Below are 27,871 nucleotides of genomic sequence, written 5' to 3'. Positions count from 1 at the left end.
CCGATTTATATAATAGCATCCCAATGGTATTTTATGCACGTTTCTGTAAGGGATGGTATACTATTTCTAGTGGAACATTATGAAATAAGCTCTGTGCTAGCTACCGCAGTTTAGAAATGGTTAGCCCCATAGAATAACAATACTAATTGCCGTACTAGTGTGCATTGAATCTTACACATGTATAGGGTTTCTGACTTCAGGTTTTGACTGATAAACACCCCCTGAAACAAGATTAAGTAAAAGAACACCAGATTACTGCTGAAGTTATTGAGTAACACAATATCATGGATATACTACATGAAGGTGCATGAACCTCTGTTCATAGATATGTCATGCTATCTTGGGAATCTCTTCATTTGCCATGTCATATTATATACTACTGCTAAATACATCATACCGATCGCTCTCATTTTGAATTGACTCCTGTAACGGGGGTTACTGACGTACTTGTTTTGTGGTCACTCACCCCTGTTCTTCGTGCACTTGATGTATTTTATTGCATTGAAGGTACAGCATGCATTGGGATTCCTATCTGTACTGTTATTTGTTTTGAGCGGTTATCCGGATTCCTCAATACATCAGAACTCCAGACGTTTCTTTTAGCCAATACAAGAAAAAAAACAATCAATTAACTTTTCAATAGTATAAACAAAAAGTCTGAAAATGTAAAAATAAATGCAGAAAAATTGAAGCCCTTGAAATGTTCACTTCTAGCACAGTTTAGTTACTGAGTTTGAGGCATTGAAGGTCACTCTGTGCAATTATAAGGACAGGAAGGTACCATCTCTCACTCTACAGTAATGAATGCACATACTGTATTTGTGTACGTTAGCAAGAAGTGAAGCTAATGCCTTCCTTTTGGCGTGACTTTAATTCTCATTTGTTTCATTTGCAGCTGTTGGGGTGAAAGGCTGAATTAAAGCTGCTTTAAAAAACCTTATTCTGGTGTTGCTGCTTAATGCAAAGACTTTTGTAGCGTGACTGGAGAGAATTAGAATTAATCATGTTGTTTAATGGGAGATCAGCTGGAAACACAATTTATTCTTTTTTCATTATAGCTTTACTAAAGACGAGTCGTTTATTAACATGTTGATCTCATTGTATGTTCTGCTTGTAAATAACAAATTCAGCCTTTGACAATTTAAAAGCCCATTTAGTTTAATTAAAAAAAAAAAAAGTAAATTAAATCCATTTTACTATTGATACATTTCTGAGCTGTAATTGAGCTACACGAATGGGCTAACAGGTATCAATTGAATTCTTAAAGGAGAGTAGAAAAGTCGGAGTAAAACACAGGAAATCAGAAGCCCTAGGTATGTTTTATGAAAAGCTTTCTGCTTCAGGCTATTATCAAAAACATAACTTTTGGTCTTGCCATTTTGAAACCCACTGCGTTGTATAATTATCTTATAACAGATGCCCATTTTAATATTAGATGTAGTTGTATTATTATACCAGTCTTGTGATTTCTGGTAATTCAAGATAGAAATCCCAAATTAATATAAAAAGAAACAAATCAAGTCCTGTCAAAGAACTGAGGTGAAAAAAAGCCAACAGAAATGGAGTTTAGTTTAAAGTGCATTTTTTATTTTTTATATAATGTCTTAAAATAGAACTTGAATATAAATAACATTCTATTTTTTATTCTTTTTTTCTGAAGATAAAAAAAAACAACGTACTTGCCAGACGCAGTCTAATATATATACAGTATAAGCAATAAATTCAAGAATGCGCTTGGAAACAGGAATAGCATGAAGCAATGGTGCCTGTGTTAGCCTTGATCTTGGGGCTTGACTGCTGTGAAATCAGTATTACCAGCAACAGGTCCCATCTGGAGAAGGGCTGGGGGGGGGGGGGGGTAGGGGAGGAGGGGTATTTATTATAATATTTCACTGATACTGGCTCAGTTGGGGTGATTAACTGCCAAGAATAAGGACCCACAAAAACAATCTGAAAATAGCATCCGTCCCCATGGAAGAAATGTGGGATGGTCTACTGTGCTGCTCTAGCGTATCTGGCTAGCATGCTAAACTGCTGCGTTCCTCCTCTTCACGTTAAGGGGAGCTGTGCAAATGTATTTCATCCATCTCAATCATGGACATTTTGGCTTGAAATGTATACTTTGGTATTTAAACAGACATGTGAGTCATGATGGGTTGGTTTCCTGTTATTTGCAGAGAGCAAGTGAGCTATGCCAGATGTACTGTGGAACAGGGAGAATTTGTCAGGGCCTGGGTTTTGGATTTGAGATGTACTGGTATACCTCACACGACTTGAAGGTTTTGGTTGGTTTTGTGATGTAGTAATTGTGAAAAGTTCTTATAAATCTACTCTCCCTCCCCCACCAAAGAAGGTAACATTTCAAAAACTCCAAAATGTCTTCCTGCCTTTGTCTCGAGACTCATGGCTTTACCCATGGTCCACATGTAAACTTAAGGAAATGAGTTGCCAGAAAAGGTTTCCTGAATGTTGCCTTGTCTTTTCAGTGCTTCTCGGTCTAAGGCTGTCATTGGTAAAGAGAAATTTCAGAGAGGTTTCCTTATTTTAACAAAGGCCTGTTCTTCACTCCTCACTTCTTCTAGCTAGACTAGAAAGAGTTCAAACCTTTCAGCAGCAGGTCACAATAGACCTAACCTTTGCTTCCACCTTCGCCTGTCCATATCTATTTGTCCAGTATGCATGATTCTATATAGACATTTCCTTTAAACAAGCACTAGAAACACTGTAGAGAATATGGTATTGGCCTACACAGCAAGCACTTAAAATATTCTTATGAAGTTGACAAACTGACAGTTGTCTTAACACAGAGATTTCAAAGTCATAATAATTGAATCGCAAATGTTTTAAATTATAGTACGATAGTGAGCAGAGAAAACATCGGGTGCCTATTAATCACATTAGAGGTTACAAAGTGAGTGGTGCAATCATGTATCTTCAAAAATACAGTGATAGAAACTGTTCAAAGGGCGTGGTTCCAGTTACAACTGGGAATTGTTTAGCGCACGGCCTAACTTCCCTGCAGCACCTCTACCACCCATGAGCTCAAGAGAAGAGACAGGCCAGGATGCCCACCACTGACATTCCCTGGGGTGGAAAGGGTGAAGAAGAGGGCAAGGAGAGTCTAAAATATCCTGTGGATGGTTCAATTTGCCACATGGTCATCCTGTTCTAGTGCGGTTCTTTTGGAAATAGTCAATCACATGACCTACTCCCGCCCACAATGATCAGGGAACTCTGTGCTCAACTCCACAGTCTGCCAAACCATGTAACCAATGAAAGGTCTGATTGGATTGGATTGCATTTTATGTCACACATCGGCTTGGTGTGTGAATGTATGAGCTGTGCATATTTTTCTCTTGCATGATCTTTGTATTCCACATTAGTTTGCCTAATTGTGGTATTATTTGCACTGGAGTATGTAAGCTGAGGTATTTAAATATTTTTAAAAAATACATACATTTAACAGTTGTTTTCTTTCCCCAGTATACAGTATTTAATTGTAATTTCAATAACATAATGGCAATAAATGTTGAGTCATGTTGTTGGTGTTTAATGCACTGGCTTTCACAATTTACATTTTTCTTACTTTAATCTCCATAAATAAGGCTCTGTGACAGGGTACACCCGCCCCTGTGTTTATTTTGTATTTTTGTATTATTATTATTATTTAAATGTATTGTGTATTTTTATTATTATTAGTGCAGGTGTGTGGCAGCACAGCAGGGTGAAAGCCCTTGTTTGGCCCTTGTGCCTTCCTGTTTTGTTTTGTTTATTATTTCTAATTAATTTGCTCAAAAGTGTGTTTTAAACCTGCAGCTTTCGTGTGTTTGAGTCTATTCCTGGTTAAATACAGCCTGACCGGTGACGTCATCCTGTTCGCAGGCTCCAACAAGGCTCCCCAGCAAATATTACATATCTCTAGGTACCCTAACCTTCCTTATACCTATTAAATACCACTTAGAATAAATGTGGTATTCCTCACATCCACTGGGGCAGAAAGTTGCAGAGGAACACATTAATGGTTACACTCTGTTGTACCAACTGTACTCGGATGTGTTTGGGAGGCCAGAGGTGTGCTTTTTTAAAAAGTCACCAGGATGTGAAGACTGAGACAGAAAATGTGTCTAAAATGTGATTCTAAACAAGAATACAATAATGAAGATAACTGATATTTCAGAACTCTCACACACATCTATATTTAGCAGAGCCCCGCTGGTCTGGATTTTATGAAAAGGAAGCATCCACCTATCCTGAAAGTCTCCACATTTAGATTTATAATATTTTGACCCAGCACTGCTTGTGTCCTCATTCACACACGGTGGAATAAATCAAGTAAGGCTACATTTCCACCTGATGTCATCAGGAACCTAATGTCCTGTTCCCAACGCCTTGCTGATCCTTCCAATGGTGGGATTTGGCAAACATTTAGCTTCCTTGGGAGCTATTACTGACGTACAGCTTTTAAACTATTCACTGTCTTCCAGGTGCATGCTTCCAGGTGGATCAGCACATTGGCAATGCCAAATTATATCCTGCTGGTCACTGGTTGCATTCTCATACGATCAGCAGTGGCTGGCATTCTCTGTAATTCTATTGGATCTCAGCACAGACACAAACATAATTGTATACCCTGTTTTCCTGAAGAAACCCTAAGAAATCCACTGGAAGCTCACAGAATTAAAGCAAATCAGTAATATTGTACAGTGGTAACTTACTATTGTACCTAAATAAGGCCTTCTTGCAAGTGTGACCTGGCATTGGTACATAGATGGAGCCTTATATAATGCAACATGTGGCATTCTTTAGAATGGCATCCTAGCACAATGCTGCACAGCTCTGCTCCACCTTGTATTGACTACTCCTGCATCATGCAACAGGAATCTGTGTGCAGAAATATATTTCAGCAATAAACATGCTTTAAACCTATAGTTGCTAAACATTAAAGACATTTGTTTCTGGTAATAAATATTTCACAATCCAATCTTCATTCAAGTTCTCCTCATTCTTGGTAACTGAAAGCAGATTTGTTTTTGCACCGGCTCAGCGTTCTGTCGTTCATGCATTTGAAGTCTGGTTCCCCTTGGAATGTGTCAGGTTTACATTGCAAGACACAGGGTGTCAATAAAAATGTGTATGTTTTGTCTCAAACCACAGTCGGTCTCCCACTTAATGACTTTAATTTGGCAGATAACAACAGTTGTAACAGCAGGTCCACAGAGAGGGCAAGCCAACAGTGGCACTAAAACGTATTCATGTTGTTTATATTCTCCAACACTGGAGCTGATATTTCCCAAGGCGGCACGGAAAAAAAAAAATAGCCAACCAGAATCTAGGAATAAAATCCTTGTCAACATATTTTTTATACCAAAGATTTTTAACCATTAATTTAGTATGAAAGGATCATGCACTATAGTAGCATGTATTCACTGAAGAATAAGAAGAGATATAAATAAATACTAATAAAATGGATTCCAGCATCCATATGTAAGCTGAGGATGACCCTTTTAAACACAACTTTTATGTCGCGTGACATTGTTACAAAGCTACCATAATTTGCATTTATTTTGAGATTTTCAGTACGTTCTGTATGGGTTGTGTGTTACATACAAGGTGTGCAGTACAGTTTGAGTTTCCTTATAAAATAGTATACTATTTAAGAGAAGGAACCCTGGGCTACTTGGCCACATACATGGGATAAAGTTGTGTGATTTTGTATTTGTGGAATTACAGTAATATGTCTCTTGAATTTTTTTTATGTTTTAATTGTCTCAAACCTAAAATTCTAGGTGATGCAAAACTTTTGGCCATAGCTGTAAATTGCAGAACATGCCAATGTAAACGTGTCCCTTTCCTACACCCAGCCACAGAACAGATTCCCTGGCTCTCTCCATTGTTTATTTATAAACATGCTAAACTTTTCCCAGAAATTTAGTAGGTAAAAAAAGAAATGTGCAAACTTGCGTTTTGCTTTTCGTCTTTTGGTAGGCTCTAGCAATCTGCTGCATTTGATTTTGATTATATTACTGATAAACTGTGATTAGATTTGGTCCCATAAACTAAACGCAATGATTCCGTATTCTAGTAAGTTATTTGAAATATAAAAAAATGATATACCAGTTCACTGTAATAATGTGGCGAAAACACTTTATGTAAAAAAAAAAAAAAAAAAATAATAGCCAGGTTAGATTAAAGGGATCAGCCTTATAAAGGTGATATCTATAAAAAGGGGGTTAGTTATAAAAATGGATCCTTAAAAGTATGCCAAGTTTAATTTATTATATTTGAGATGTCGACATGTGTCTAGATCTGTACCGAAACTACATACTGTAAGTAGACTGGCATTCAAACAATTGGAATAGTGTGGCAATATCCTAGCACAGAGTCACAACAGTTACTCTATTTATTTTAACTTGACAGGAGTAACTACTGTGACTCAATATCCAAGATCTATGTGTTGTAATGTTAATTAAACACTTGAATCTACACATTGGGACTGTGCTGTTTTTTTTATTATTACCGCTACTAATATTATGGCACAATAACCCTGCTTGCCTTTAAGTTATTTTTCTTCCATAGTGTCACAGCTTGTTTTATATTTTCAGTTATTGTAATTGGCAAAGATCCTCAGAACTGTGTAGAATAGCTTTTTAAAAACAGGTTTATGAAATATGAGACAATAGAAATGTATACATTATCATCAACAAAAAATAAACCTACTGGGTGTACCCAGGTTCTTCGCATGGCCACTGCCTCATGATTTGGTGAAAACCCGTCTTGTCTTAATCATTTTCTGCATTCACTGTTTTAGGTTACAGTGTATATTGTGTTTCAGAGGACAGAATCCTCTGGGTCCATTATTGTTGCCTCCTGTCGCTTCTAATCACACTTAGACCTATTAGTCGTTGTCTTCTGGGACGTTTTACACAGTTGCAGTCTTGGATACAAGCAGTTAACCTACAGCAATACTAAAAGAAACTTAGGAACACTCTTTGACAAGTGACAAGAAGTCTTTCTGTCTTCAATGGTGAACTCTGTTTTAGATTGCATTTTTAAGGTATAAAAGTCTTGAAATGGGCCCATCGGGAGAGGTAGGATTCAGCAAAGTATGGAAAATAAGATCTTGGGAGTCATTGTGTGCTGTTTAGGATTACACTTTTAATAGTGGAATGGCTTAGAAGTAGGTCTGAAGTTGAAATGTTTATAATCATATTTATGTAGCATACATTTAGTGGCCACTTATTTGCTAGTTTTACCACTATAGTAGTTAAGACAGAAACAAAGTTCTATGCTATTGAGCTGCTACAATTTTCTGAATAGTCAATTGCTATTTTTAATATTTGGATCCATTCTTTTTATGGCTTTTAAAAGCTAACTGCCTGATGACAAAATATTGTACCATTGTTTTGTGTGTTCTACTACCAGAGCTTTGGATACTCTTGCCATACATTTTTCCTCAGTAATGTATAAAACGTTATGACTAAAACAAATTCATAGTCCTGGTATAAATAAATAGAAGAAAAATCACAAGTTGTAGTTATCTGATTTGCTAGAGGCACCTAAATACAAAAAGGCGTCCTGTATTCTGAATTTTTTTTCTTACTGCCCTTGTGAGGTCCTCATTGTCTCAGTCTGTTGTCAATCAGAAATCTTCCATTTCATGTGCAAGCGATATATACCTGAGGTTTCCATTTGCTCTGTAGACCCTTGTGGATAGCTTTGTATTCATTGCAGATAGAAAAGAAAGCGTTGTGTGAGCTGTCGTAGATATCTGTTGTGATGACGTAGATATTCCATCCATAACTGTAAAACACTCTCTAATGCTGCATTTAAAAATACTAAAAGAAACTAACGAATTTAATGACCTATTCAGACTTTTTCAATGTCTTCAATCCAAGACTTCTAGTCATTTGTCAATTCATTTATTTTCTTTCTTTTTATTATGTATGGAGCAAGGATGGCACTGATTCAACACGACTGGAAAGTTTTAAAGTGGTTCTACACAACCATTCCTATGAATGATTTTACAAGTTCTCAAAAAAATGACTTTGATGTTAATTTGTTTTCACAATCAGTGGCTGTTTTCCTGTGTTTAAGGGCCTGATAAGTCTGTCTGAAGTTGACTGCACGCGCATCTGTGAAATGCTTCCTTAAGTGGCAGCATCGTCAGGAATGGCTCCACTGGGAAGAGTTAAGCTTACATTCTGTTGGAGGTTTGCAAGTTTCATTATTTCCCATAGATCCCACACTGTTAAGCAGACTGCCTCAGTAAACTTCAGCTTGAACCGTGTTTGTGTTTGCTCATTTTAACAACATTGTTGCTTGCTGCGTGCCGGTTTATATGGGTAAATGGACTTGAAAACCTCAAGGCTTGAAGTTCAGACTCATTTAGTACTGGCAAGCTGGCAAATGTATGTAGTGCTTCATTGCACTCATTGGAATGCGAATGTATAAAATTGGCCCAAGATCACTGACAGCCTAAGTGTTTTAACCACTTCTGGAATTAAGTCTAAATCCGATTCCGGTGAAGAGCCAAGGATTCTCAGTACAATAAAAAGGGTACCAGTAATGATTTAATAAAATAAAATAAGCTGTAAACTCAACCTACTTTTATCCTGTACCGATCACTGTGTTTTAATGTGCTGGGCAGACTGCTCTGAAGGCATATGAATCAACCTGCAATCTCTGGAGCCAGCACAGTTATGCAACTGCAATATGCAAGCAGCCGCTACATTATCTCAGCAGGAGGGCTTGTTGCAAAACTCTGACGGGGGGAAGGTTTAGTGAAAATATTGGCAGTTCTGCATCTGTCTATCCATCTATCTCAAGCCCTTATCTTGGTTGCCTTCAATGTGGAAAGATAAATAAATAAATAAACAGATCTAGAACGTGCGCATCATTTAGAGAAGGAAGATATTCATATCCAAAATGCTTTTACTTAAGGTGTGAGCAGCTCGTCTCTGTCTGTTCTGGAAAATGGAGCTCTCCTGCTTTATGAGCTCTATGTGCCTTGCTCATGGCTGCAGACATCAGTGTCTTCTGCTGCAATCAGATAAAACTGAAGCGTGTCGCCTTTTAACTGCCTTTCTTCTGAAAGGAAAACAGAGTTTCACTTTAAAGAATGTCATGTTTACAGTAAAAGCCACCAACAGTCACTTATTAAAACTATCAAAATGCATAGTCAGTTGAATAACTGATTATTGATCAACATGGCTTATGTTGCAAGCTTCAGATATTTATTGATAGATTAATAACCCTGGTGCCCTATGTTGAGCCACACGCCTCACGTATTATATTACTGGCACATGCAAGTTTTCTGTTCTCAAAGCATATTGCTATATATAATAACATGCACAAGCATGTTTTCAGTTATATTTAAAGGCTTTTTTTTATAATGGTGTATTCTTTTGTTGATTTATTTCCTGTATAATATTAGATCAGGAAATTAGAGTGCCTAAGTATCTCTCTCTCATTCATTAGATTACCTCACCATCTGTAAATGACCATCTCATCACCTCACCATCTGTAAAGAGAAGACTGCATGGCCTTAACACTTAAAAGGAGCATGGTTCCCATAAATATTTGCCCACTCTCTATGTAAACTGCTGATGAACCCAAATGATGCCTACAGGGTCACAAAACAACTTCAGATACCACACCAGAGCTCTGACTAAGAACCAAACAATAATCCTTTTGCCCAGCGGTGCCCCAGGTGTCCAGCAATACATCTGAAGAGCTGCTTTGCGTCACTATAGACAGCATGTTATGGAGCGCATGTTTTCTTTGAATTGTTACTGTCTGGTGGTTCACCCATGTCACTCCAAATGAATGCATCCTGTGCCCATGGACCTCTCATATCCTTGGTGGTCTGTTCTTGATCAGTCATCATTTCACATTAGGAGTTTTATGACAATAAGCTCTGTAAACAAAGTTTGGTTCTTCCATTAACTTAACTGCTGCTAATCAACTTGTATGGTTGTCAAAACTCTGTACCTCCTGAATTTATGATCAGGTCTTAAAGTTTTGGAAGTATTACATACAAAGTGCTATATATTGATTTTGCTGTAACCTCTTAAACCACTGTGGGTTACACCATTTAAAAGTTCTTCTGTACAAATGTGAATTGATACTGTATTCTAAAACAAATCATTGGTAGAAAAATGTATTTAATACCTTTTATATTATTATAAAGACCGAGCACTGCATTGCAAAATTTTGTTTTAAGGGTGGGATTGTGTGGGAGAGCCAAGGTAAGATGTAATGTTCTTTACCACAATTAAGGTGGTCTGAAAGAGCCACAACTGAATTGACATAGGAGTCTGATTTGATCAGCATATACTCTGACAGGTTTTTAAGAGCATTTTACAGTACCATAGAATCTCCACAGATAGGAGGTTGATGCAATCCAGGGTGATTTCCGCAGTGGTGTAAAACGCTCTAAAAGATCAAGCTGTGGCTTATCCAGTCAGGGTATAGTTTGATCAAATCAAGTTCCTTGCCAGTGTCCTGTGAACAAGACATTTCCACTGTGCGTGTGTGTGTGTGTGTGTGTGTGTGTGTGTGTGTGTGTGTGTGTGTGTATTGGAGAAACTTTTTTGTTGCAGAGTTTGGAATATTATCTAGGCTTCCAGGGAACCTACTGCAATATAAACTCTTTTGACATTAACGATCCCACATGACACGATGGAATTTTTCTGAAAGGAATAAAAAAAAAAATCCCTGTATCACATGCTCAACATGTGCAGCTCAAACATACACATGGAACAATGGAGCAGTAGAGATGCCATTCTCTTATTATCCCCGCTGGGGATATATAGTGAAGGCACCAGGATGTACAGTCGTCTGTGCCTTTTGATCGCTCTAAACAAAACCAGACCGCGCATATGAAGCAAAAAATAAATAAATAAATAAATAAAGGTTTCAAATGCTCGCAAATTGATTTAATAACACATTTCACCACAGTTGCTCGTTATCTCTTATGAGCAGCAGAGATCCGGTTTGAAATGGCTGTTAAGTCATTACAGAAGACATCCAGTTTACAAGAATTAATATCATCAGATTTGTATTTAAAATTAACTAAAATGCAATATCATTTCCTTGTGAATGGAATGACGCCATTATCACCATGAAGTGACATGTTTTGTTGGTATCTCTGTAAACCCATTACTGCATTTCTTTCTCTGGTTCTGTTGAAACTGTCCATAGTCAGTTATGACATGCTGCTCTACATGCTGTAGATGTACTTTAGGCAAGGGGAAAAAATATCTGTAATTGTTATTTCCATTCTTTTTGGGGAAGTGTGTGTGTGTGTGTGTGTGTGTGTGTGTGTTTACTGTACAATTCATTAAAAGGAGCACAAGGAAATAAAGATAATTATGAGGAGCTGATCAGCAACATTAGAACAGTACTAACCCTTTTGACCTCACACTGCAGTATAGTGGGCCACTTCCAAAAGGTCGACGGTTAAATCAAATGACACATTCGGATTTGCTTCATTGCTAATGCTTCAACTGAAAGACACTGGCCAGAGGCTGCAGCCAGCTTGCCAGGCTATGCTGTCCATGCACTCCTAAAAAAACACTTGCACTCCGCTCAAGTGAGCAATAGAATCAATCGCAGCTTGCAGGAAACCATTGTAGATATTTTATTGACCTGTTGTTATTGGTATATTCAATTCAGTTAACTAGACCTGATAGTTACAATAATATAAAAGGAACAATATCATGCACAACATCATACATGAGAACTGTTGGTTTTATTAGTATCCATTCTGTGTTAGTACTGCTTTAAAAGTGGAGTTAAAGTACAAAATTCACAGTAAAATTTCACAATGCTCTAAAAGCCGGTTGGATATCCGTATCCATTTTTGCTTATTTTTTGTCCGATTTGTGATGAAATTTGTTTATCACAAGTTATTGAGTAATTGTAATTTGGGGATTGTAGCCAACCGTCGCACTTACATTGTTAGTTACTCTGAAAATGGCTTTCTTTAGCACAAGTTAAGAGTTTCTGAATCTGTGATAAGGCAGGCTGTCTGTTTGTGTCTTCATGCATATGCCACACCTTTTTTTTCAAATATATATCAACTTATTTTTGTACATGTGGATATAGGGCATCATTCAAGTCACTGATCTGCTCTAACTTTAAAAGTACAGTACATCCCATGGGGAAACGCCCCCTTATAATATGAAATATGACATACTGTATGTACAGTAGTGAATATTTAAAGATGAATAAATACTATTGATTTTTAGATGCAGGAGCAATTATAAACTGATCGGTGGAATGAATGCATTATATTGTACTAGACTCTTGCACATCTGAATTAGTTGGGGCCACAGACTGTTCAGATTAGTGATTTGTTCAGAGATCTAATTGTAATCTGCACCATACTAAAATGTCTAGTCTTTGTTTTATGTTGCTCATATTTCTGTATAACCATTTGGATGAAAACAGACAGTTGCATATGTTCTGCATACTTGTCAGATAGTAGTGATACTGAAATGTGGTTTCTATAGCATGCATTCATTATAACAGAATGGCTAGAGGTTTGTTTGTCTACTGCAATAATGTATTATAATATTTGATTCTTGTACTGTGATTACATTTTATATTCATACTTTTTGGGGGATATTCACATCTATGAAGTACTTTGAATTTACTTTTAAATATGATTTTGTGTGTCAATTTGACAAATTTCAAATACGTTTGATATTGGAATACGTGGATGTTCAGACTTTATTCTTGCTATCTATTATGGACAGTTTAAAGACCATGTGAAAAGTAAATATATCTGAATTCTCTTGTAATTATAATTCAGATATAGTTACAGAAGAAAGTGCTTTCTTGGCAGTGCTGTATATATAAAATAGATTTGACCTTAACTCTGGAACATTGGATTGAAGCAAAAGCGTAAATATTTTACCAAGGTTTTTTCCAGATTTAACTTAAATCTTGTATTTTTTCCCCAGATTTATAATGTTGAGATAACAAATAAATATATTTTTTTTAATGTGACCATTCAGATAGAATTTATAAATCTCTTAACTAGATTTAACATTTAGCTAAAGGTTTAACTGGCCAGCTAAATCTGGAGTTTGTATGCAAATGAGCTCTGTGCTTTGTGTGTTGACGCGATTTGATTGGCTCTTGAAATGTGCATATTTCCCGATATGCACATTTCAAGAGCCAATCAAATGTATAAATGGAGGATAAAATACAAGAATTAAGTTAAATCTGGAAAAAGACGTTAAAATATTAATGGTTTTTTGTTTTTTTGTTTTTTTTGTTTTTTACACATGGCACCCCATAAGAAACAACCAAGTTGTTTTATTAAAATGAACAGGTGCTTTAATTACAAAGTTGTTCCTGACTTTTAGACTACTTCTAGACGATCTGACAAATTCATTCGGGTTAAATACTGTACATTAAAAAATAAAAAAATAAAAAAACTTTCACAACATTGTGCCTCCCCCCTCCCTTTACAACTAAAATATCCCAATATATGTTTGTATGGCTAAATCATTAATCTGATGGGTAATCTCTGGTATTTATATACAGTACTCCACTGCTTTTGAGGAACATTTTGATAAATACTAGGTTTGTCACTGCTACCATATTCTATTTTTTTCTAATCGTATTACTTCTATCACAGGATTTAGAAGTCCTAATCATTTTGACTTTTTTTTTTTTACTTTGTTTCTCTCTCTCTCTCTCTATTATATAATCATTTCATACAGAGTACATTAATTGGTTCATTATTTGACAAATTTATATATAATGAGAAAGAAGGCACCTGCCGTGTACGACTTATATTTAATTTTTACAAAAGCCCTTCTGCTGTGTAGTACTATGTATACTTACTATTTTTCAAGAATTCTCTCTCTCTCTCTCTCTCTCTCTCTCTCTCTCTCTCTCTCTCTCTCTCTCTCTCTCTCTCTCTCTCTCTCTCTCTCTCTCTCTCTCTCTCTCTCTCTCTCTCTCTCTCTCTCTCTCTCTCTCTATATATATATATATATATATATATATATATATATATATATATATATATATATATATATATATATATATACACACACACACCATGCGCGCGCGTACACACAGTGTATTTTAACAATTTATAACAACGTGTTTATAATCGTAAGGCTTTATCTATTGACATATATGGGTTAAAGTTTACCCCTGTGAATTTCTAATTGATTTTAATAGCGCTTTGGATTGCATACATTCACTGCCCAATGTTTTGTAAATAAATGATGCATGTATCCTATTACTTTTATCAAGTGTTTATCGCACGCTAGATATATCCACGCTTGTGGTATAAATGTACATACCTTATTTAGTACCAGGTGGTGAGTGAGACCGGGGTGGGATGCTAATACCGTGTGTGCGGAAGATCATTTGTTGAGTGATGGCAAGATAAATTGGCTTAATTTATGTCAAAGTAAATGGTCTGGAAATGTTTAGCAAAACCATAACTGAGTTGGAAGAATGTGGGGGTGGGGTAAACTGTATTGGTGGGTACAGTTTAAAATGTGGTTATTAACCGCTCTGACCTGTTTCAATTTGAAACACGTTTTTTAGATCCTAACTACTCATTTTGAAAACCATGTCGTCGTTGAATAAGCATGACCCTACTGTGTTCAAAGCAAATGATGGATAGCGTTGTTTACATCTAAGTGGTGTTTGTTAACGGTCATGTTTCTTTGTGCACATTGTCAGACATCGCTTTTGGTCAACATACTGCTGCAGAGTTGCAAAGGCTACACGACTGGCATCGTTATTGCATTTTCCCAGCTGCTACAGGGTGGGATTTTTGGCGAACAGCGGGATTGAGGAATACAGGCTACACGTTTACTTTCCAGATCCACCAGACCTACACATGTTTGTTGTGCGCTTATTCCTGATTGGCTGTGATCTTACCTTTCTCTTTGTTCTGTGCGATGAAATACATTTACCCACGTGAGGTATTAATCGCGGGTATTTACTGCATTTCTCTTTGTTTATATCTTGTTCCGAAATTATTTTAGTAAACTTAAAATATTTTGATGTGGGAAGGAAGAGAGTCGTTGCTGGTTCTTAATTTGTTTTTGTAACGGAGAAGTTTCACGTCTGGCGTGTATAGACTACAGGAACTTGTGGCGACATGCCAGGATTGTTTTCTAATTATCATCTTCTGTGTGTAGGAGGGGTGTCTTCTGTTTACCCCGAGGATATACAAACATCTCACCAGATCCTTTTCAGATTGAGGCAGTCTACTATCCTACAGTATAGCTTGTCTTGCCGCATCTGCATCTTATTGGTTACAGCGGTGGGGTACCAGAGGGACAGAAGAGGTACACGGCTATAAAACAGACTGTCCCTGCAGCTTGCTAGAGAGAGAAAGACGGAGACAGAGAGCATCCTTATGCGGGCCTACAATATAGTAGGCACACAGATCGGATAGTTTCGAATTGGGCTAATTAGAATAGGTATTATTATTATTATTATTATTATTATTATTATTATTATTATTATTATTATTATTATTTGTGTGTGTGTTATTTTGTTTAAATAGATTTTGTATTACTATTTCGCCTCAGACTGGAATAGTAGCGGATGATAATTGGAATAACCCAAATATGTAGCCTTCTACTAGAAAGACGCATCGGAAATTTGTTGTATCATAACACATATATAAACTAAAAGGTAAGTCACTTTTTTTAAAAAAATCTATAGGCTACTGTGAGAGTCTACTAAGTATTTACATGAAATATACAACTGAACGAATGGCAAGTGTTAATAATAATCTGTTAACAATATTGTGTAATTTCTATTTGATATTAATAATTCCATTAAAAAAAAAAAAGCATCGTACGCACGCAATATAATAACGTGGTTATTTCATAATGGGAAACTGTTGATAAAGAAGAGAAACGAGGCGGTAAAAAATACAGCTACAGACTTCCAGGCAGGCAGAGGCAGGGCGATTTCCAGGTAGACAGTTTATAGTCGGGTTTATACGAACGTCTTGTGTGCGTTTCCGATCCACCTATAAATGCTCGACTGCAATTTTCCCCGTACTTTAAAAACCACAAAGGGATTATTTTCAAAGACAACTTAATAAATGAAATTTATTTAATATCCTTTTTGAAAACAATTGGACTGCCGGTATGCGCATAAATGCTTTTACATTCTGAAAATGGTTTGATGTTCTTTTTTTTATTATGCCTTTCAGCTATTGTTGATTTAATTGTACTCGTATTACACGTGGCTGCATGGAGCTGCTGCCTTGACAATGCGTTTAGTAGGCTATAAACAGATTTTATATCTATCACATTTTAACGGAAATTAAAAACGCACACAGAAAAAACGTTTGATGTTTTTACTGTTATTTAATATCAAATAAATCGTGTGTTACTTTACAGGGCACTAAACTGGTGGCTTGTACTTTTTTTGTTTGGAATACATTTGATTGAAGCCGCATGTTTAGTGATAATGAAATGATAAATTATTATCTATTAATCTATTTGAATCCATTCATACATATTGTAGCGATCTCGGTTAACGCAGGCAGGCGCATCACACAGGGCGAGGCAATCCACACACAGGCAGAGGGCTGGCGCAAACCCGGTACCTCTCGCGCCAATACCGCTGTACAATATAATATATATAATGATTTCCATTACACGAGAGTAGATGTTAAAACTTCATGCTGATTTGAACTCGGCTCTCGCCAAGATAAGCATCAGCTAAGACGTAGCTTTACAGTAAACTAATGTGATCCATCTGTGTCTCCATCCATTTGCGCTTCCTTCCATATGATGATGTAGATATCCTTCTGTCTGGTGTTGATGGCTGAAGTGTAATGCTGGCTCCAGGGATCAGCATATTGCCTCCCTAGCGCATATATATATATATATATATATATATATATATATATATATATATATATATATATATATATATATATATATATATATATATATATATATATATATATATATATATGTGTGTGTGTGTGTTCCATACTTGGTTCTAAACTTCCAGAGAAAGCTCCCAATAATGATCTTTACAGAATCAGCCTGATAACGCACCAAGATGTGACACTGTCCAGCACAACCCATTCTCTCTCCTGCCTTACTGCTTTAATTGTCTGTGGCTTTTCCTCATTTGTATTTTATTTTATAGCATCACTTCCTAGGTCATTACCCTCAGTGTCTTCAGGTTCAAAGAATGTTACTGTTTGAAAAGCATGTCAGTCAAGTAGCTGGTTCCTTAATGCAACACCCACACATCACCTATGGCTTAAGGCGTCTTGATGTCTTCATATGCATGTTTCAAGATGTCCAAAGACATGGTGATCTCTGGGTATGAAGGAAAGTAGTGTTGAGAAACTTCATTGCAACCAATGCTACACAGTGATAGTAAGTACTGCCAGCTCAGTTAGAAGTAACCTCAGCATGTCTAGACTAGGACCTATATTTCCTCAATGGGCAAATCGCTGGCAAATTGCTCTCACCACCATAGTAAATGTATTGCATGGGCAATTTGCCCACAGTAGAAAATCAGTCTCCAGGACTTTATTCTAACTTCCACTGTTCTATCTTTAATTATTACATTGAAGTTTGTTTTGCCTGGTTATGTAATAATTTGGAACTCAGCAGAAAGGTTTTAAAAAAAATTCTGTTGACCACACAGAAAGGTAATATGGAAAGGTAAAACTGTACAGACGCTGAACAGGTTTGGTCAAATGAGGAAATTCAACTTTTAAACGGGAAAGAGTTAGCAGATTCATTCTTTTGTCAAACTTATAACTTTAAAATAATGAAACTGGTAAATTAACATTTTAAAGTTATAATATGTGTGTGTTTTGAATGGTTGTAAATTAATCTGTTTTAGTAAATGAATCCACTATTACCCCATGACAGGGGTATATTCATCCTCTGCAATGGATACAATTAAAAACTGTCCCCTACTGCCTTTCAAGTATAAAACAAGTTAAGTAATGCACTGGGGCATTCGAATTCCATTGTCTTCAGCTCAACAAAAACATCACTTAACTGTTTCTATTGAAAAGTGTTTAAGGAATGATGCAATAACAACAACTATGGAGCTTATTTTGAGTTAACACGTTGTCAGTCCAAATCCAGAACGATAGGTTGCGGATGCAACCCCGGTTCCCTGAAAGAGAAAATAACCATCAAGGTATGGGACATTGCCGTCAGGCAGTAGGGATTGGCTGAGCTTTATGTCAAAGCTGCCGATAGGCCTCTGCGCAAGCTGCCGTGTAAGCCCGCCCCCCTGGGAGCTTACTATACGCAACGCGTGGAGAGTCACTTCCTCTTTTGCCCTTCAGGCCGTGGAGGCCTCCAGAGCGACCTCGCGGCTTGATGGTTATTTTCTCTTTCAGGGAACCGGGGTTGCATCCGCAACCTATCGTTCCCTTTCAAGTCGAAAATAACCATCAAGGTATGGGAACAGTGTACCCAAGCCGTCGCGAGGGAGGATTCTTGGCAGTAGGACAGACTTACGTCATAACGCAACTGCGTAGGCAGTACATCTACGCATATGCGGAGCTGCGCCTCAGCGTCTATGCTCGCAATGACACCTGTCCTAAGGTGGAATAGTCACACCATATTGTCAACCACTCTACACGTCCGCAACCTGAGGCGTCATAGAGTCTAACACAGATGCTCCAAATGACGGAGCAGAGGATTCCAGTACATTTAACCGGTAGAACCTCGTAAATGTATGCGGTGTAACCCAACTGGCAACAGCGCAAATGTCAGACATCGGCACCCCTCTAAAGAGGGCCCAGGATGTTGCCATACCCCTAGTGGAATGTGCCTTCAACTGCCCTGGTGGCGGAAGGCCCATAGAATCATATGCTAACTGAATAGCATCCACTATCCAATGAGAAAGGTGTTGCTTAGACAACGGCTGACCCAAAGTCTTAGAACCATGGCATATGAACAGCTGTTCTGTTTGCCTCACAGTCCTTGTGCGGTCAATATAACACCTCAATGCCCGCACAGGGCAGAGCATGTGTAACCGCTCTTCCTCTGGGGAAGAAAAAGGAGGAGGATGGAACGCCATCAACTCGACTGGTTGGTTCATGTGAAACGGGGATATGACCTTGGGTAAAAAGGCCGGATTTGGACGCATGGAGACCTTAGAACCGTCTCCTGCGAAACGAGTACATGATGAATGCACCAAAAGTGCATGTAACTCGCCCACGCGTTTTGCTGATACCACTGATAGCAAAAACGCAGTCTTTATAGACACGAACTTCATATCCACACTGTGGAGAGGCTCGAACGGTGCCTTGGTAAGGGCTTCTAGCACCACATCAAGGCTCCATGACGGTAAACTGGTCGACCTTGGAGGCCGCAAGCGTCTTGCGCCTTTTAGGAACTGAGATGCCAGAAAATGGCAACCAGGTGATAACCCGTCAATGCGTACATGGCAAGCCGAAATAGCGGCTAAATACACTTTAAGTGTAGAGGGAGATTTCCCCTCATCTAGCAGCTTCTGCAGAAACTGTAATATCACTGCCACAGGGCAGGAGACCGGGTCATGGCCCTCAGCCAGACACCAACTCTGAAACAATTGCCACTTATACGCATACTGCGACCGAGTAGAGGGCGCTCTCGCAGTCTGAATGGTCGATATAACCGCCGTCGAAAGCCCTAAGGCTGACAGGCGCTCCCGTTCAGGGGCCAAGCCCATAACTGCATGAGTTTGGGGTTTGGGTGCCATAGCCCTCCTTGGGCTTGGGACAACAGGTCCGCTCGCAGATGGAGCTCCCTCGGGCGACCATGCAACAACTGCACCAGACTCGGGAACCATATCCTCCGAGGCCACCGAGGAGCGATCAGAATCACTGTCGCTTGCTCTACCCTGACCTTCTCCAAGAAGGCGGGGAGCATCGGAATCGGTGGAAATGCATACAGGAGCTCTGGCGGCCATTCATGAGCCAGTGCATCGACTCCTAGGGGGCTGTCGAGGTCCTTCACCGAGAACCATAGGGGACAGTGCGTGGTCTCTCGTGAAGCGAAGAGATCGACTTGCGCTGTGCCGAACCAGTCCCAAATGCGCTTTACCACCCGAGGGTGAAGACGCCATTCGCCTGCAAGAGAACGACCTCCAACCGCCTTCCTAGCTCTCTGGCAAAGGGTGCGCGTCTGAAACCCCGCACATAGCTGGCAGTATGCCCTATCTGCCAAGGCAGATGCGGCATGGTCCGGCCCCAAGCATGCGACGCAGTCTTCATGTGGGTCGCTGGCAGGCAACTTGGCCTGGCAGGTCACGCAGCAGTGGAACCCAGACATGGTGTGTAGCCTTCGCAAGCACTGACGAGCAGTAGCGAGCGAGGATCACCGATGTGTGTGCGTGGAACGCCGAAGCGTCTAGCACTGACGTCGAGCACCGACGCGTCAAACGCCGAGGTGCGTGCGTCGAACGCCGAAGCGTCGGGCACCAAACGTCGAGCACCTGAAGTGCGTGCGTCGAGCACCGCTGAGTCAAGCGCCGAGGGTCGAGGGTGCGTGCGTCAAGCGACGAGGGTGCGTGCGTCGAGCGTCGAGCACTGAGTGTCGAAGGAACGTGCACCGAGCGTCGAGCACCAAGCGCTGATGGAACGTGCACCGAACGTCGAGCACCAAGCGCTGATGGAACGTGCACCGAACGTCGAGCACCGAGCGCCGAAGCGTCGAGCACTGAGCCCCAAGTGCAGAAGCACTAAACACCACACGCAGAAGCGCTGCACAAAGCGCCGAAGCGCTGCACCAAGCGCAGAAGCGCTGACACCAAAAGCGCCGGAGCGCGAGCGCCGAAGCGCTAGCACAGACGCCTATGCGTCAGCTGACCCGCCAAGCGGAGACGCTAAGTGCTGGTACAGTGTCTGATGCCGTGCAATACCTACCTGATGGTGCTGGGGAATTACCACGTTGGTGGTCAACTTCCTCTGTAGAGTGAAAGGGAAAAAATGTTTTTTTTTTTTGTTTTTTTTTTGGACGCTGCAGCAATAATACAAAGTAAGAGGGTGTAGTACGATTACCACGTGGCGGGAAAACGCGCCGCGGTGGGGAGGAACACTGCAAAGCAGACTACACGCACAGGCACGGTCTAGCCTAAGCTAGACCGAGGATGCAGATACGCGTCCGAACAAAAAATATATACATACACTATATATATATATATATATATACATACACACAATAGTATACAAAAAACCCAAACACAATAATAATAATAATAAGAAACAGAGGAAAGACGGAGAGACCACGAAGAAACGCGATGCAAAAGCAAAGTGAGAAGGAATATATAAAGTAAACATTATATATCCTAAAAATAATAATAATAACAACAATAATCACTGAAATAAACTCAGAGAAGGGGATAAACCAGCTTCTCAAGCCTAAGCTTATGGAGTACAATCAGTTTAAGAGCTCTAAGTCCTACCGCTACTGAGGCTGAAGGCAAAAGAGGAAGTGACTCTCCGCGCGCTGCGTATAGTAAGCTCCCAGGGGGGCGGGCTTACACGGCAGCTTGCGCGGAGGCCTATCGGCAGCTTTGACATAAAGCTCAGCCAATCCCTACTGCCTGACGGCAATGTCCCATACCTTGATGGTTATTTTCGACTTGAAAGGGAACCATATTTTTACATTAAATTGTATTTAGCTTCAATTGTGTAAAAAACACTAAGCTTGTGAGGTTTTTGTTAGTCACTAGCAGAGCTGGGCGTAACACGTTACTTAAATTACTGTAGTAACATTAGTTTTGTCAATAACGATGTTATGTAACGCGGTAGAGTTTAGATTTTTAATGGGAGTAATAATATTACAGTTAAGCAAAAAAGAAACAAGTTAATCTGGTTACCTCGTTATCAAAGGATATATCAAAGTTTCTAATAAGCAAATAAAATATCTAAACGATCTGTCAAATGCGATTTTCCTTTCAATAGCTGCCAAGACCAATTTCAGAAATCAGCTCACAAAATGGATTTCATACTAGCTTTATTGTCATCGATGTGTTAATGTCGTCTTTTATCTGGCCAATTGTGTGCATGCGCACTGTGCAATCAGGTTAAATATCTTGCGTACAGAACTTAATCAAGGCATAGCAGCGATCCTGACAGGTACATAAATGGCTGCTTCTTCAGAAACTGAAAAAAGTTAGGAAGCTAATTTTAATTTAACCTTTTAAAAAAACATAATTAAGAGAATAGCAGTACCTGATGAAACGAGGGAGAATAAAAACAGAATTGCTGGATCTGGTAGCTACAATGATATGAATATGAAGATAACATCTGCAAATATAAATGTGAAGGATATTATCACTGTTAAATTCTTTTTTTTTCCACCCAAAACTTTCAGACCCTCCTGAATGCGTGGGCTCCTGTGTACTTGCCCCTGCTGCACCGACTATTCCTCCGCCACTGGGAAAGATAGGCATAGTTTATATTTCCGCAAAGTCGCATGTATTGTAAAGATTACAATGTACGATTTGCAATAAATTAAGTTGTTTGTTATACTACAAAAAATTGAAAAATCTGTTTGACACATTTTCATAAATTAATTACCAGACGTACAGTTAAAAAGTAAGGAACCATCACAACTGTTTCGTAGGACAAGAGAAGTAAATGTAATGAGTATTTATGTTATTGAGTAAGGACATTCCGTTACTTTTTTTTTCAGTAATGTGCCCAACACCACCAGTTAATTTGCACATTTTATCCTTTAGCACCAGGTCAGGTATGCCATCTGAACTGTTAGAATTATTTTGATTGAAAATAATTGCGTAATTAAATTATTCCATCTATAAATATAAAACACTCAATAATGGTATATTTAGAAATAATAAAAAAAAAGTATTTCTCAATGTCTTCCTGTCTTTTAGTCAAAACATTTGTGCTTCAGTACTTGTTGGACGGCATAATATTCTGGGCAAATGATTTAGAATCACATGAAAAAGTTATGCTAGTCATATAAAGGTTACAGAAAATGGTGAAATGAATACGATTCACACATCACAAGAAAAACAAATCAACCTTGTTTTAAATGCTTTTCTGTATTAAAATATTGGCTTGCGTTCAACAGGCCAGAATTTATGTAATTATGTCTTTTGTACACCAACTTATATCGTACAAGAGACAAGTAAAAAAGGAGCATTCTTCATCTTGAATTTGGACCTCTGTTGTACAATATACAGCTAGTAGCACCTCAAGGTTCAGCCCTTTATCTTCTCAAAACCTATTGCTTCTGGTCTTTGGCAATAACTTATTTGTGGAGGGAATAGATTTATCAAAGCCCCCTAAAAAAAATGGCTTCAGTTTTATCCTGCAGATGTTATCAGTCAGTAGCGGCAGTTGCTACACAGAGCCAAGCTTGTGATTCTCTCTCTCTCTCTCTCTCTCTCTCTCTCTCTCTCTCTCTCTCTCTCTCTCTCTCTCTCTCTCTCTCTCTCTCTCTCTCTCTCTCTCTCTCTCTCTCTCTGAGACTGGGGAAGACTCCTTGACAAAGTCAGTCTTATGATTTGTACTTCATTGACACGCATGGGACTGGCATAACAGGAAAATGAGGTTATTAAAAAAACTTTAACCAGCAATGTAATAAACAGTCAAATGTATTAATGAGGAGTAAATTAAAAAAAAAAAAAAAAACTAGGTACTGTGTTCCTCATTATAGCTCCGTACACGGGAGCCATAGCTATGTGTTCTAAATGATGTTTGCTAGTGAAATTACATCATAAATAAAATGTCACAACCTGATGAGTGTTTTCTTGCTATAAAGGGCTGCTTTATAAACCGAACATTCCAGAGTCACCATGACCAACTGTGTACATTTACAGTATGGAATAACATTTTGTAACAAATATCACCAATGTGCTGTCATTATATGATCCGATTTAGACCGCACAGCTTGCGGTATAATAACTGATACTGATGAAGGCAGCATTCAGCTGAGGTGGGACTGGGGTTTAGCATGGTGAAAGAATGGTTTATAAAAAGCTTGCCTCCACTGTTTTCCAGGAAGCTACTGGAGACCCAGCCGATCTTGGAGATCACCTTCTATTTGAATTTCTCCGGCCCAAACATGAAGGCATCTACTTTCCTCCTCGCTTTCCTGCTCGCCGTCTCTGGGGCCACTCGAGTCACAAGAGAGACGACACCAGAGAGCCTGCTTGAAGAGACCAATCGGAGTCAAGAGGGGGACCAGCTGGGGCTTGACCAGGGGAGTGTCCCCGGACAGCCTGCGGTGGAGAAGAACATTTCAGAGGTCCCTTTCAAGCCCATCCCCCCACGTTTATACTACCCTCCCATGTGTGTGAAGCCCACAGAGATCAAGCACGTTTTCAAGTATGTGAACACGGTGGTTTCCTGCCTTATCTTTGTGGTGGGGATCATTGGGAACTCCACGCTCCTGCGCATCATCTACAAGAACAAGTGCATGCGGAATGGCCCCAACGTGCTCATTGCTAGTCTTGCCCTTGGGGACCTGCTCTACATTCTCATTGCCATCCCTATCAACATCTTCAAGGTAGGGGAGAGATATTGGACAGCTTATTGTTTTAAAGCCTTCAATGGTGGAGAACGAAGGCTTCAATTTATTTATTATTTATTTTTGACCTCACCTTGTCATAGCAACATTTATCATAATAAATAAGTTGATAAGTGACAATATTTATGCTAAGAAGGTATGAAATTTAAAGTCTTACCTATTTCTCTGTTATGGAGAAATAGTATTTAACAAAATTCATCTGGTACCTCCATTTTAAACTTGGTCAATTCTCCTGTTGCAATACTTTTTAATAATAGACTAATAATAATAGTGACCCCTTCCTCCTACAGTAATTACTCAAGTATACGCTGGAGAGGGGTACAATGGAAAGGCGGCTTGGGGCACCAAAACTGTCTTTGCAGAATGTAAGGAAACTGACTGCTTCATGATAAAGTACAATCCCGAGAAGGCTAAACAGAGGGTTAATGTTTAAGCAGCCACTAGTGAATTCCAGTTTTATTGTAAAACCGCATATGACTGTGGGACATAAAACATGACAAGGCCAACACTTGAGTGGTGCAGTCTTGATGCTCAAATGTAATGCTTGCTATGCCAAAAGCTTGCTGAAATTACTGAAACAATTAAAGCTAGCTCGAGGGCTGTATCGCAGAACAGCAGGGATCTAGAAAAGAGATGATGGATGGCAGTATTGGAATGGTTAGTGATACAGGCCGCAGTGCTGAAAGCAGCAGGACTCAATATATGAGTGCTAATAAATTCACACAGCGGTACAGAATGGCTACATGCTTGACATGAGTTATTTTAACAGTGGCAGCAGCACAATTGTTTGACTTTTATAGTGAATTATGGCCTGATATGTTTCTGGTTTAAAAAATTAAACATGTGTTAAGTTTGCTCCTGTCAGATCATCGCTTGTAGCTCCTGGGTACATCTTCAAACTAGCTGTCAAGTCACTTCCACTTAGCAGAGCTTTGGAGTAGAGCTGCATTTTTAACTGATTTTATTTTTCCAATCTAACCTGACCTGAATCTGCTTTGAGGTGAAGTTCCGGTTGCTTATCCACTTTCTCATGACCTTCCTCCAGACAAATCATTCTCATATTAAGCAGTAATAATTCAGCTACCTTTTATGGCCCATTGGTAGTAGTTTGTAAGTCTTTTTGTCCCTCATTTGGTGTCTTTCCTTCTAAGTTTATTTGCAAGGTATTATATGCTTCTCCATTCTCTACTGTGATTTTCCCACCCTTTTTACTATTCTATGCTTTACTACCTATTAAACCATTACTACCTATGCCATTGACACTTCTGTAGTGTCTCAAGACACTTTACAAAAGTAGTTCCTATAAAACTAAATTTAGGCAGCAGCCTCCACCTGGATATGCGTTTACTATGGTATATCCCAGTAAACCTAAGCGGCCACCTGCCAAGTTGACTGTGGAGTATTGTGACATTCTTCTCACCCTGCATCCATTTCAAATGGAAACTGAGATGCAACTTAGGCACAAAACAGTCAGTTATAGCTAACTGTTCTATGGTTATTAATATGTCTCTCTGGGTGTAAAATTGGACAAAAGCCCTACAAAAAAAGTGTTGTAGCTGCGTTGGGACATTGTTTGGAAGTTATAAATTAAACACATCAGACACATGGGAATTAAAAGCTCAAGTAAAAACAGTGTTTTTAAGCACATTTTATAAGCTTTGAATTGTTCTGGTCTTTTTAGAATTTAGAAGTTTTGTTTGTTGCAGACCTCATTATTTATTTATTTTTTTTAGCAGGCCTGGGAATAAGGGTTTAGCCTTGAAGGCAAATAACAAATGTAGAATTTTCTTACACAGTGTTAACTTGAACACATCAACGCACTTTCTGCAAATCCTTTTCAAGCATGTTGTTAACTTGAAGTTCTCATTGAAATCTTAGAGTATCAATTGTTCACCTAGAATTCTGGTGTGGTGGGGGTGTAAGATCTAATAATAAAGAGACAGATCCAGAAAATGTAACTTTTTTGCAATTAGTTTTTTTTTTAAAAACCATTAAAACAATTAAAAATGAATTGAAAGTTTTGATGAACCCCAAAATGTTGGGGTAAAAACAGAATTCAAAACTAATGTTCCTCCTTCACTCTCCTCTCTAAAGCTGTTGGCAGAGGATTGGCCGTTTGGGGTCTATATGTGCAAACTGATGCCCTTCATCCAGAAAGCATCAGTGGGAATCACGGTCCTCAGCCTCTGTGCTCTCAGTATCAACAGGTAAGCTTTGCTTTTTTACATTTTTTTTAAATAAATATTTGTATTACATTTTTAATAACGTGCATGCGATCTTACAATACAAATATATTTTCAAATGTTTAACATCAATAATAGGGGGTTTGCAGTAATTAAAATACGCCTTGTGCCAAAAGTCTGAAAAACAAATAACAAAAGGCTTGCACAAATGTTGCTAATCCAAGGTGTTTTGAGGTCTCTTGTTTAGTGCTTTAAGGCTAAGCTTGGCTGTTCTCTGGCTGATTGTCCCCCACTCTCTGCAGGTACCGAGCAGTGGTTTCGTGGAGCCGTGTTCAAGGAATGGGGATTCCGCTGTGGAAGGCAGTAGAGGTGACGCTGATCTGGGCAGTTGCCGTGCTCCTAGCTGTACCAGAGGCCATTGCCTTTGACATGATGGAGATGCTCTACAGAGGCACCAAGCTGAGGGTCTGCCTCCTCCACCCCCAGCAGCAATCAGTGTTCATGATGGTATGCAGGCAGTCCTGCTTTTTTTTACTGCTTTTTTATTTTGGTGCACCGTATTTGGAGTACAATAAAATAGACATGCATGTTTAGAATGTAGTTAGCAGAACTATTTTACAGGAAGAGGAAATCCTAGCATGTGGTTTCCATGAACGTGTGACCCTGTAGCTGGTGGCAGATGACATTCAAGGAAGCAATTTGTTAAATAGTTTCTTTCTTTTACTGGGCTACATCTGTTTTTCGGTGTGTCTCTGTGATGTGACTGTATGCTGTGTCCAAAATACTTTCCGAGTTAAGACTTCTGACATTTATTTTTATAAAACATTAAGAGATTAATTTTCAAACACTTGCCTGCACATCACACACAAACAAACCGTAACTTCTATATACAGGCTTTTTGATTTGTTTTGTTTGTTTTAGAAATCTCAAAACCCTATTGAATACTTCTATGCAATTGCTGGTTTTGAAAAATATCTGTGAGTGTATCATGTTTCTATTGACAAGAGTGTTTTTGTAATATTTATAACTTCTTGTTCTAGTATTTTAAACTTTAACAAGCCCATTACCAGCTTCCTAAAAACATATGCAAATTGCTAGTTTTGAAGGCTGGTTAATGGTGATACACTACTATGACTGAACACTGTAGTT

The 27,871-nt window shown here is 38.8% G+C and overlaps 1 protein-coding gene across 6 annotated transcripts in view; it reads left to right on the top strand.

The window, feature by feature from the left end:
* The window catches only part of LOC117412414 (endothelin receptor type B-like), a 42,191-nt gene that overhangs the window by 8,397 nt on the left and 5,923 nt on the right, over positions 1-27,871 (top strand). For 2 of the 6 annotated variants that reach the window (XM_058989270.1, XM_058989264.1), the window contains exons 2-4: positions 24,011-24,518; positions 26,634-26,746; positions 27,025-27,229. In XM_058989270.1, the coding sequence (XP_058845253.1) occupies positions 24,075-24,518; positions 26,634-26,746; positions 27,025-27,229 (762 nt within the window). In that variant the 5' untranslated portion in view covers positions 24,011-24,074. Of the gene's footprint in view, positions 1-14,712; positions 15,468-15,553; positions 15,685-23,507; positions 23,561-24,010; positions 24,519-26,633; positions 26,747-27,024; positions 27,230-27,871 lie in introns of those variants that run through there. The other 4 variants (XM_058989265.1, XM_058989266.1, XM_058989267.1 and 1 more) reach the window with 4 other exon arrangements.

This window comes from Acipenser ruthenus, chromosome 16 (genome assembly GCF_902713425.1).
Source record: "Acipenser ruthenus chromosome 16, fAciRut3.2 maternal haplotype, whole genome shotgun sequence".
Classification (NCBI taxonomy): Eukaryota; Metazoa; Chordata; class Actinopteri; order Acipenseriformes; family Acipenseridae; genus Acipenser; species Acipenser ruthenus.
This window is presented reverse-complemented; position numbering and strand designations above follow the sequence as displayed.